Source organism: Protopterus annectens, chromosome 3.part1 (genome assembly GCF_019279795.1).
Source record: "Protopterus annectens isolate FY-2018-M chromosome 3.part1, PAN1.0, whole genome shotgun sequence".
Taxonomy (NCBI): Eukaryota; Metazoa; Chordata; order Ceratodontiformes; family Protopteridae; genus Protopterus; species Protopterus annectens.
The window spans coordinates 343,542,591-343,554,589 of record NC_056732.1 but is presented as its reverse complement, the minus strand read 5'-3'; the positions used below and the strand labels follow the sequence as shown (position 1 = coordinate 343,554,589).

At 37.3% G+C, this 11,999-nt stretch overlaps 3 protein-coding genes across 4 annotated transcripts in view; all 3 read left to right on the top strand.

The window, feature by feature from the left end:
• The first annotated feature begins 28 nt into the window (after positions 1-28).
• HOXA3 (homeobox A3) overlaps positions 29-11,999 on the top strand; it is a 195,623-nt gene continuing 183,652 nt past the window's right edge. Inside the window, exon 1 of one of the 2 annotated variants that reach the window (XM_044066792.1) lies at positions 29-434. The gene's annotated coding sequence lies outside the window, so the exon portion shown is untranslated. Of the gene's footprint in view, positions 435-11,138; positions 11,623-11,999 lie in introns of those variants that run through there. The other variant, XM_044066793.1, reaches the window with a different exon arrangement.
• On the top strand, positions 4,789-6,586 carry HOXA6 (homeobox A6). The gene is made up of 2 exons (XM_044066797.1): positions 4,789-5,259; positions 6,193-6,586. Exons 1-2 carry the CDS (start codon positions 4,830-4,832, stop codon positions 6,453-6,455), a joined length of 693 nt encoding a protein of 230 aa, XP_043922732.1. The 5' UTR covers positions 4,789-4,829; the 3' UTR covers positions 6,456-6,586.
• Positions 7,705-10,673, top strand: HOXA5 (homeobox A5). The gene is made up of 2 exons (XM_044066798.1): positions 7,705-9,174; positions 9,709-10,673. The coding sequence occupies exons 1-2, from the start codon at positions 8,601-8,603 to the stop codon at positions 9,957-9,959; spliced, it is 825 nt and encodes a 274-aa protein (XP_043922733.1). The 5' UTR covers positions 7,705-8,600; the 3' UTR covers positions 9,960-10,673.

Sequence of the window (11,999 nt, the reverse complement as noted above, 5' to 3'; positions counted from 1 at the left end):
TGAGTTGAAGTGGTTTTCCATTGGCCCTCCTTGGTCATGTGGATAGTCATCGCGAACATGAACTTTTTTATAATTTCCCTTGCGAGAATAGAACTGCATTCTTCAGCTTAGCAGTGCCCGGCTCCGGATCTCTTTGAATCTTTCAGTGTCATGTCTCGGTTCGGTTTATAACTGTCCTCAGCTATGGATATGGAATGGGAACACAGATTACTGTTTGTTTTCCAGGTTGGTGATTTTAAATTCTTCCGCTGGAAGGCGTGCAGTACTGGGTGGAACTTGCACAGCGCCTAATGAGCAGGCTAATGAGGGTCCTGCTTCTCCTGGCATCTAAGAGGATTTGTCTTTGGTCAAGGGAAACAGACAGCCGTCAAAAGCAATGCTTCCTTCAAGCAAATAATGTCTGCGGGAAATCTGAAAAATACCAAATGGGCCCAGTGAGTACGGTTTTAATCCACTTTTACTTTTGTGTTGTTTATTTAAGCATATACAGTATCTAGGGTATTCTTCAAATTATTGCAGATGCCAAAGATTTATTCAAATCTTAAATCCCCATTGTGGGCGGATGCTAGAGGAATTGCACTCCTGCTCTGGCACGGCACTTGGAATTGTGAAAACAAATAATTAGCAATTAATTAGCAATCCATATATGTTTTTTGTCTTTAAAAAAGTCATGCATTACTGGAAAAATATGTTGATTTATTTATTTTTAATATCTCACTGACTGAACAGAAAAAAAAGATGTCCAACCTGTGAAGGGTGACAGTAGAGAAAACGTACTCATCTGACACCCTAGAATAATAATGAAGGGGGTATGATTTCATAAGATGTTATTAGCGACTGCAGCTCATCGCAAGTCAAACTGGCTGCTGAATTTATTGTAATAATTAATTTTGCCGAATATACAGCGGCTTATGTTATTCAGATGACAACGTTCAAACACGTCACGGCATTTAATAACAATAGCAGCAGAAATACGTGCATTTTATATTATTGTTACAAAAATGATGCAGACCCTTTTCATACCTGATTACCTTAACTAAGACGTGGGCGGTGATGGTTCATTATGGTTGATTATTTGTTATACTGTTTCAGGTGTATTATTGAATTGATATAGCTAAGTAAGGTATGCTTTTAAAATTAGATGGAATTCTTAAGTACATTACGTGGATAAAACTGGGTTAGGTTTGTGTGCTTTAATAGTCATGTTGTTGTGATCAAACTACTTTTTTCTACCTTCTGTGTCCATTATTTAAATTTCACTGATTGTTATAGTTTTAAAGAGAAAGCAGAAATATAGTTAATGGTTTTCATAGATCTTTTATTTTTATGCTCAGGATTCAGTCTTCTTTTCTATACGTATATTAACCTAGTGTTAAAATTGAACTTGGTTTATGAAGTGTTGCACAAATATTAATAGATTTATCTATGTCTTACGTTTGCTAGCGAGCTGTAAGGTTAACGTTTTGCTTAGGTTTCCTCTTTGATCTAGAGCAAAATTCCTCACTTTTCCATGTTCTTGTGTTCACTGCTGCCACGCAGTGGTCAGACGGAGAACGTCAAGATACAAATTTTCTAGTAGAAATGAGCGACTGTTTTTCTTGATTATAATGGTCACGTCATTGGGAGTTTTTGAGTTAAGCTTTAATGTAAAACGCACTTTGTTTATATTTTGAGTACAGTTTAAGCCGATATTTTCAAAGTGCTAGATAATGCTGACGAAGAAATGTTATGCAGAACACAACAGACAACTAAACACATTTTCTTCAAAACATTTGGGGGACATAGTTCTTTTCCGACGGTAGAACAGTATTCAGTTTTAAAGTTAATTAAACCGGACACAATTTAAATATTTGCTTTGTGGTCTGGCACTGCTATTTTGAAAGCATCTTTGCCGAGCTGATGACACGTTTTCAAACAGATCTGAGACTCCTATTTTGCTTCAGACATATGGCGCTTTTCTTCTCGTAAAATGCAATGTTTCTACTTTAAAGTAATACTAATTACTATAAATATAAACGTGCATGTAACTGTTTCACTTGATGCATTCACCGTTACGCGTCAACATTTATGCTGTCATCTTTCCAAATAAACGCAAATATTGTGCCCTTTAATGTATGCTGTACACAAGTCTCAGTTCTTTATGTCCAGAGTCAGGAATTGGGAGACAAAGGCCCTAAAAGAGGAATACGTTTTAAGTATTGGTACTACTGAATTAAAAAGTTGGCCGAATTGGAGGGGGGGGGGGGGCATGACTTTTTAATGATTACCGCTGTTTAACTGTAAATCACAATGGTTTGTTAAAAAATGAAGGAACACAGTACAATTTCAAGACAATCTGAAAGTGGCCAGAACTATGCTATGATGTTTAATTTGCATTGCCTTAGGCAAAGTAAGACAGGAGGATGAAAAAATGCACATACACACACACGCACCCATATATATAAAGTGGAACAAAGTGAAACATGTTTAGAATGATACGTATGGTGTAGGATTGTAATACAACCTGCTGTTATTATTGTTGCTGGTGATGTTGCTGCTGGTGTTGGAAGGTCTCCCATCGTGGCTTTCTAGTTCTGACAAGTGGGAAACCTGAATTTCCGATATATCAAGACACAGGTAATCAGCAAGGGAGCATACAAAATTTCTAATGTAGGCGCTAATTTTGTGAACACAGTGTATGCATACCTTTTAATGAAAATACACCCAGAGTTTCGCTCAGAATGTGAAATAACAGTATACTTGCGTTCTTATACTGGCATTCTTAGGTATGTCTTTATTCAGTGTCGTGTACAATAAACATTCCTATTTTTTATTAATTTTTGTGGAGTTCTAACGTTGGTTGGACTACTTATAACTTAACTTTGCTAACTATTTGTGAATGCAATCAATGTATGGATGCCGTTTTGCCTTTTGATGGGAGGCAACCCAGATTTTCGCTCAGAATGTGAAATAACTGCAGACTTGTTTTCTTGTGTAGCACTTTATTCAGTGTGGTGTACAATAAACATGGCTGTTTTTAATGAAACGTTTTGGTGTTGTACTCATAATTTCAAGAGTAATGATATGGTATAAATACTATAGCTACATTGGGAAGTGTAAACAACTGCAGTTACTGTGTATTCATCAGTACAAAATGTACATTTCGTCGACGTCATCATCTCATTACTTTTCTAAAGTGTCTTACTTTTTCGAGTTTCTTAATAATTTTACTAGTCCCACAGTCCAATACACTGCTGTCTGGTTTCGTTTCTTTTTTGTTCGCCTTCTTTTGCTCTTAGCCAATGTGACTTCAATATACTTTCAATATAACAATGAATAAAAACAATAAAATCCTCTTTGAGTGTCAAGGCTGTTACACTCGGTCAGGCAGCTTTTGGTTGTTGGTTCTGAGCAGAGGTTCATTGCAACTTGTTGATAAGTCGGTTGTTTTAATTTCCAGTAAGGAATCCTGTGGTGGAAAGAAAGAAAAATGTATTGTACATTACTGTGTTTTCAGAAAATTCTGTGCTTAGTAAAACATATTTGCTTTCGTTATTTCACTAGTAGTATTCGCACCTCAGGACACTTTAGCCATCATGATGAATAGGACACCATTGTTTTCTAACAAACTGCATCGTGACAAGAAACGGTTGTCTAATGATGATGATGGCGATGATGACAATACTACTAATAATAATAACAACCTGGTCTTGCTTTGAACAATATGAATTTGAAACACATCTTCGATAGTCCCTTTGACAGACTTCGAACTATTATATAGTTTGGAATTACCCACACTACTCTAAACCCAACTTTTATTTAAGGAATCAAATCAAATAATTTACGAACATCCGCCAAATGTAAACTAAACTTGCAGCATAAACGTTTTGAACTGAAAGATGAATAAAATACTGAAAAAACCGTTCATCAAAATTACAGCCACTGAAGATGAATTTATGAATTCAGGGCTGGCTGTTACACAGCATACTCCTTTATATTGCATATGATTACTGTAGTAAACTTCCACCTCACCAGTTAAATAATATACACACAAATTTAAAGTGCATGCAGGTTATCGTTTAACTCGCATTAGTACTCTTCATAAGAGTAGGTTTATTTGTAGTAGAACATCACGCTAACTGCAGTGCTGACAAGTGATAGGGATTTAAAGCAGGCATAACTCAAGCACACCCCGTTACCTTTCGATTGTACTGTTGGGAGTATAGTACTTTGTATGACATTTATATTACTTCTTGGTAACAAATAAGATTTCGTTGTCTGGCATACCACGAACAACTAAATGCAGGCAAAACTGTAAAACTAGGTGAGTCTGTCCCCTGACAGGTCCACAACATCAGAGGACCAACATTATAAAGATTAGAGTGCGGAAAAAAATGAGCCTAGTGCTTTACTTACTTCGCAAACATTGGTGCATTCTCAGGTTTTGTTCACGCAAGCACTAAACCTTTACCTGTTAATACATTATAAGGTTAATAGTTAAGGGAGGGCATACTATAGTGACATATATTTGTCCTCGCCCCCCCCTTTAAACAGACAGCTGCCTAAAACTCTAAAATGTGCTGATTTTATTAATGGGATATATACCTTGTGACTTCTGAGTGCATATATTTGTTTGTAACTTTACTGGCTGAATAACTGCTTTCTCAGGGGAGCAATGCCTTATTTGTTGATTTCCTATTGGCCAGTGAGTGATCAGCTGCTTATATCTGCTGCTGTCGCTTTTGGCGCTCGGCCATCCAGAAACAAACCAACCATCTCAATGACTACTAATAGTTATAGCCATATATACTAATACACAACAAATCACAGTTAAAGGGAGAGCAGAGCAAATGAGTTCCTACTTTGTGAATAGCACTTTTCCTGGTAGCGTGCCCACTAGCCAGGACTCTTTTCTCGGGCAGATCCCTATTTGTACTGCTGGGTACGATGCATTGAGGCATTACCCATCTTCATATGGGACAGCAGCCCTGCAAGACAAGGCATACTCTACACCTTGTTTTTATCAACAGCCTAATGCACTACTTAGTTGCAGCAGTACGTCTTACGAATATAATGCACCCTGTTTTTACCAAGAGAAAGACCCAGCTAACTCTTCACCGTGTGGCAAGCAAAGGACACATGCCGACTATTTGCATTTTACTACTGATCAAGCCTACCCGTCTGAATGTTTGCAAAACAACTTTTTAAACAACGAAGCAAGCGGCCGGAAATACAACGGTGCCGTTTATCCTTGGATGCAACGAATGCATTCTTGCGTTGGTGAGTGTGCTGTGTCAGTAAAACTCTTTTTAGCGGTAGCAAGGGGAGTCTGATCCACTCTGTGCAAACTTTGCTTGGTCTTTTTCGGTTATCACATCAGTCTTGTTAGGTGTAGTTTGCAGAGAAGAGTTGTTAAGGGCATGCAATTTTTTACAAATACGTGGAAATATCAATGAATATTTAAAGTCACAATTTTAACGATATATATATATATATATATATATATATATATATATATATATATATATATATATATATATATATATATATATATATATTAGCAGTTTGAAACGTTAACTTGATCTCGGCCTTGGCTTCTTGGTGATATTTCTCTTGTCTATATTTTGCTAAAGTTACCTCACAAGAAATGCACAGTTTTGAACATAATATTCCATAATATTCCTAGTTTAGCAATGTACTGTAAACAAATTGTGAGTAACTTACTAACAGTGCTTGCTACTACTTGTCTTCAGATATAGTTATTCAGAGTCTGTATAATTTGCTCTTTTTGTTATTGTACGTGACAGTGTAAGAGTGAATTCATTCGATGTATATTCTTAGCCATTGAATTATTACTTGGCAGACACTCTCTACAGTCTAAAATGTCTGCATTCATTAATAAAGCTGTACAGCTGGACGGTTTGAATACATTTGTTTCTTCGTGTGCTGCATGCAAAACTAAAGTGCAGATATATAACAAGCTCACTCAGACATGCAGTTGCTGGATAGAGGACTTTAATACTTGATACAGAGCAAAGGAACGAAACCGATGCCCAGATAAGTTAGGTATGTGCATAAAAGTGACCCTTCATCTCCCACCACACTTCCAGGGCACTAGCACAAAGGGGCTCCCTAGCAGCAGGTTAGGCATTAAATGATGTAGTGTACAAAAGTGATGTAATATGATATGATTTTTTTATTATGTCTTTGCAGGTTCGACTTGTGGTGTCCATGGCAGACGAGGAAGGCAGACTTATACCAGATACCAAACTTTAGAGTTAGAAAAAGAATTTCATTTCAATAGATATTTAACCAGGAGACGTAGAATTGAAATTGCAAACGCACTTTGTCTCACAGAGCGTCAGATCAAAATCTGGTTCCAAAACAGGCGGATGAAATGGAAAAAAGAAAACAAACTTTTGAATTCTGTCAGTCATACTAGCCAGTCAGAAGAAGAACAGGGAAGTGTAGTGTAGCCTTTTACAGGATGATAGAGAAAACCTCGCTGGCAGTCGAGTTCCATCTCTTAAAAATGATTAGAACTGCATTTAAAGACGCTGCTATGCTTTGTTATGTACAGTATTTCTGTAAGCAGCAGTCTTCTTAACTACCGAGAAATTAAATAGTTGTGTAACTGTCCACTGTGTTTTTCCATGGTATGTAAACTGTCGCGGTAAGGAAGTTGCACTTCCTTAAAATGTACGCTTCATGTAAGCTGTTTTAAAATATTGTGCATTGCATTTGCATGCGCATTTTTTACTTAAAGCCAGTGATGAGACATGAGCGTAGAATGTGTCATTTAAAACATTATGTAAGGCACTTTAACAAATTAGCTAGCTACATCAGAAAATGGATATTTTTTTCTGCTTCCATTGTACACATCTCCTTTACAGAATTATTTTCAGAATGTCCGAAATATGTACAAAATCTATCTTGTCATTTGCAACAAAAATCAATGCAACAAATTAATGTAAATGCACAAATAAACAGCTATTTATCTGTACTGTATATGCTCTGAATATTGCATCAGTCCCATCGCTACAGTTTACTAGCGTGTATTAAATACTCAAGCAGTAGAAATGTATTAAATTACAAATTATGATTTTCTAGTATGATTGTAGCCATATAACCACTGGAAAAACAAGAGGAGCACACACTTTCGTTCTGTTTCTGTCGCTCTCTCTAGCTTATATATATATATATATATATATATGTGTGTGTGTGTGTGTGTGTGTGTGTGTGTGTGTGTGTGTGTGTGTGTGTGTGTGTCTATATATATATATATATATATATATATATATATATATATGTGTGTGTGTGTGTGTGTGTGTGTGTGTGTGTGTGTGTGTGTGTGTGTGTGATGCCCTATGTCTCTTAATTTAAGAATCATAATTTTCTGGTGTGATTGTTACAATTTAACCGTTGGAAAAACAAGAGGGCACACACGTTCGTCCTCTCACATCTCTCTCTCTCTCTATATATGTGTGTATACAAAGCTATATGTGATTCCCTGCGTTTCAACAAAGTGCTGTGCAATCGTTTGTACGTTTTGTGCTTCAACATTTGATCATTTGTTTCACAGGTATGCCAGCAACTTGTGCTGCAATAACGTTTAATTATAGATTATTTAAATGAACTTTGCTGTTAAAAATTTGTTCCACATTGAAGACCCTCGTCGGGTCTTCCAGCAGTGAACTGGGTCTGTACGTAATTAACAGATTTAATCATTTTAACATTTTGGCAGTAAGTTGCGTATTGTAACGAATATCTGTATGTTATCTATCTGAATTGTGTATCTACTTAGCAATATATACTCTGTCCTTCAATCATTCAGATTAGTTTCCCGTGTATATAAGCAAGCATTTGCTGTGGGCTTGCTGTTTAAAAGGGAGAAAAAAATGATCAAAACAAATCTCACGTTTTGTGTTATAGCTTCTGCTGAATAGTTTGTACAACTGTCTGCATTCAGTACATAAAACGTGAACCTTTTCTGCACAGTTGTTTAAAGTTAATAAATCGTTGGATTAAAGTTAATGTTTGGATATTCAGCATTTTTCTGGTAACCCATAAGACGCCTTTGAATGATTGAAATGCAGAACCGTATCTGCCTGGGAATGTATGGCATTTTTTCCACAGTAGCTTAAAGAAACCTTTGCCACTGGTCAGAATCAATGGAACTGTGAAGCAAATAATATTTATTGCTGTGATGGTCTGTTAACCTTAGTTCGACCCCAGTTCTGCAGACCCATGTTAGTTATGTAACGCGTCTTCGTCTCCAGAGGGTGGCGCAAGAATCCAACTGAAAAACAGACTACTCTGACGGGGATGCGCACTTTAAACACGCGCATTTCTTACAGCACCCACCCAGCATTCTAGTTTGTGCACGAGTTTACCTCTAGAGGTCATCAAGCAGAATTTACGACTGGACAACAAAAGCACGTGATTACAAACCGTACCCCATATTTGGGTGCCTACGTAGGAGGGAACCAAGTACATGTCCCAGTCATTTCCATAATTCATCATAAATTGTGCTAGGGTGCTATAGACGCACAAAACGACCAAGAGCCACAAATCAAGCACAATACATAAAAAAAAAAAAAAAAAAAAAAAAAAAACAACAAATGAGTTCCTATTTTGTAAACTCATTTTGCGGTCGCTATCCAAATGGCCAGGACTACCCGATACATAATTATGGAGATCATAGATCAGTGAGCGAGCAGTACAGGGATTCTACAAGCATGCATTCAGGCAGGTACGGTTACGGCTACAATGGGATGGATCTCAGCATCGGGCGTTCAGCTTCGAACCATTTTAGTGCTAGTGAAAGACCACGCAGCTACACGTCAAATGTTGCAACAGCATCTCCTGAACCCAGGTACAGTCAGCCTGCAGCTTCTCATTCTCCTCCACCTGACCCGTTACCCTGTTCTGCCGTGACCACTTCAGCAGTGAGCGAAAATCACCAAGGAGTGAAAAACTCAATAGCTAGCCCCAATACTGCTGCTTCCACTCCTAACAGCAGCATTAACAGCAGCACTCCCACAGGAAGAGATGGGGTTGGCACATCGTCTGGTACTGAGGATGACACCCCAGCAAGCAGCGAAAAGGCAAGTTCACAAAACGGCCAAAGCACAGCGACTCAGCCTTTACAACCACAGATCTATCCATGGATGAGAAAGCTGCACATAAGTCATGGTAAATGTAATTCCATTTGTTTGTTGTGAAATTGTTAAGGCTAGTTAACAGTGGGCTTTTGCAAAGCTATATTCATATGTAAAAGTTTGTCAGTGTAAGCAGGATGAAACATAAAAATGTAATTCTGCTCTGAAAAGGAGAAATAAGTGTGTGCGTAGGCTATCCGAGGTCATTTGCACTGTATTATTATTGTCTTAATATAATTCGTTAAGTAAAAGTCCTTCCACACAATCTTTCAGCAAGGCATTACCTGTTAAATAATACAATTATTCTTATTTGGTGAAAGTGAAGACGCTATGCTTGTAGATACATGCAAGGCAATTTGCCTGTTGTTGCAGGCATATTTCCTCGGATTTGTTTGAAAGAATAGTATTACTGTTAATACATTTCTTGATCTGTGATAAAGTAACGCCTGGAAATCTGTTCAGTGTTTGCAGTTTCGAGCTCTTAAAAGGTTGTGTAGTTTATTGGTAATCTGTGGATTTAAAGTATAGTGTTGTATGTTGTATTAAGAAATGTAGTTTTCCTTTACAGACAGTATGAGTGGACCTGAGGGGAAGAGAGCCCGGACAGCATACACTCGTTACCAAACTCTGGAACTGGAAAAAGAATTTCACTTTAATAGATACTTGACCCGAAGAAGACGGATTGAAATTGCTCATGCTCTTTGCCTGTCAGAGAGACAAATTAAGATATGGTTCCAGAATAGAAGAATGAAATGGAAAAAGGATAATAAACTCAAGAGCATGAGTATGGCATCTGCAGGAGGCCCATTTCGCCCTTAATATGTTGAGCAATTAGAAGTACTGATAAGTACAGATGAGAAACTAGCAGAAATCAGTTTACTGGTGACTTATATTCCTCATTACTGTGTCGCATCCGTGAAGGAGTTTCTTTTCATGCCGCCTTATTCCAAGCTTTTAACCATAAGCCTGTTTATGGCCGTTACTTTGCTTGTACGGTTTAGATACTGCTTTTTGTCATTCTGTATTGAATGCCTAGTCTCTAAGAGTAGATGTTTTAACTTATTTATATTAAGCAACGCGTGTTACTTGAAGTGAATGTATAAAACTGGTTCAGTACAAATGTTACATGTTGCACTCTATTTACAAAAAAGTAACAGTGTTTGTTGTTAAGTGTCTAAATAGCTCCAAGCTGTCAATGTATACTTTCCAACTACCTATTTTTCTTTTATTAATGTCGTGGTAGAGTCGAATTACTGCAATACTACCTATTTTGTAATATTTCGTGTAGTGAATAGTGACTATGTGATGAAAGCTGTAATTACAAGCAGTATGTTCTTGTTGTGCCTTTGTATGATTCTTTGCACGAAGTCCAATAAGCGTCTTTTACAAGAGCAGATTAAATTATTGTATGCGTTAGGACAAGTTAAACATATAGTGGAAGCCTGGCAATTTGAGCAAATTGTGATCAGCTTTTTTTGTATTTGTTTATAAAAAACTGGAAGTTAAATAAACATGCAGCAGCAAGCTTGCAAATTTCTTCTCTTTATATTTCAACTCAGAAAAAAAAACGTTGTCTCGTCTATCCACTCAGTGAGTTTCTCTTTCACTAACACACAAGGTGTGCAGCTCTGGAGACATTACTTTTTTGTTTAAACCACTGCTTACCTTGTATTGGGTAACATATGCATGCGTTGCATATGATGGCTGACAAAAGAAAGTTGCACTGTATGCGATGGGTGATAAAACAAATTTCCAGATATTTGTTAAAATGTAGTGAACCATAATCTTGAACTGAAATTCAGATCCGAAGGTAACCATTCGAAAAACGTATATTTCCACAAGACTTTCTTTTTCAATTGTATCTCCTAACAATTGTATCTCCTAGTCGCAGTGGACAACAGGCTTTCAGACAGTGTCCCTTTTTCTATGCTTAGAAAGTGTGCAATCCTTTTAAATAACCCAATAGATAATTAAACTGCACCCTTAAAAAGATGTTAGCTTACTGCAATTGAAAATCGACTTTCCCACCACTTCTTGGCCCTAGATACACACTTAGAGGCTCTCAGGAGCAGGTGAGCGCCTGCAGTTTAACTCGCACTGACTGCATTAACCGCATTCTCTTTAAAGTTATAAAACAATAAACTTTATAATCCCAGTTCCGGCTTTATGACATTTGGTTGGCAAATGAATAGGGTTTTGTCTATGAATTAGATCGTAAAATCACCCTTAGCACAGACAGATAGGCTCACTGGCTATAAAACGTCACGTGGTGCCATTAAAATAAGTTTTATGGTTTTGGGGAGTTGACATCCAATAGTTTATGCCACATAACATATAATCTAGCAGACGATGGACTTCATTTGACTTTTTTCAGACAACATATGCGATATGGCATTACAGCTGGCAACTTGTCCCTTAAAGAGGATTGGCCACCCTTTAAGCACAGGAGCCCCTGTAGAAAACATACTTTTCCCACTGTGAGGTAAGTTTTGCTCATTACTTAACTATTTTTTGCAGTACCAAGTACAGGGTTCGTTGAAGTCACCCCGCGTACCACTTTCTAATGTACGCTTCTTATAACTTACTCTTTATTTAAAACTACAATAAACACATTACCTACTTTTATAAATCAAACTGTGAACACAAAGTAAATGTGTGCGATTTGACTAACTTGAGGCCAGAAGAGACAGTCGGGTACTTCCGCATTGTCAGTAACATCAAGTTGCATATTTGTGTACAAAACAAGCCATGCCTCTTTCATCAAGTTGCATATTTGTGTAAAAAACAAGCCATGCCTCTTTTTAAAGGTAGTATTATGTAGTTCTGGTTGAGCCCTTATGGTGTGAACCCACACTACCC

Bases quoted from the DNA above. Each gene is read 5' to 3' on its own strand.
- HOXA5 (XM_044066798.1), top strand. From the start codon at position 8,601: ATGAGTTCCTATTTTGTAAACTCATTTTGCGGTCGCTATCCAAATGGC. The intron at 9,175-9,708 runs GTAAATGTAATT...TTTCCTTTACAG, and splicing joins AAAGCTGCACATAAGTCATG to ACAGTATGAGTGGACCTGAG.
- HOXA6 (XM_044066797.1), top strand. From the start codon at position 4,830: ATGAGTTCCTACTTTGTGAATAGCACTTTTCCTGGTAGCGTGCCCACT. The intron at 5,260-6,192 runs GTGAGTGTGCTG...ATGTCTTTGCAG, and splicing joins ACGAATGCATTCTTGCGTTG to GTTCGACTTGTGGTGTCCAT.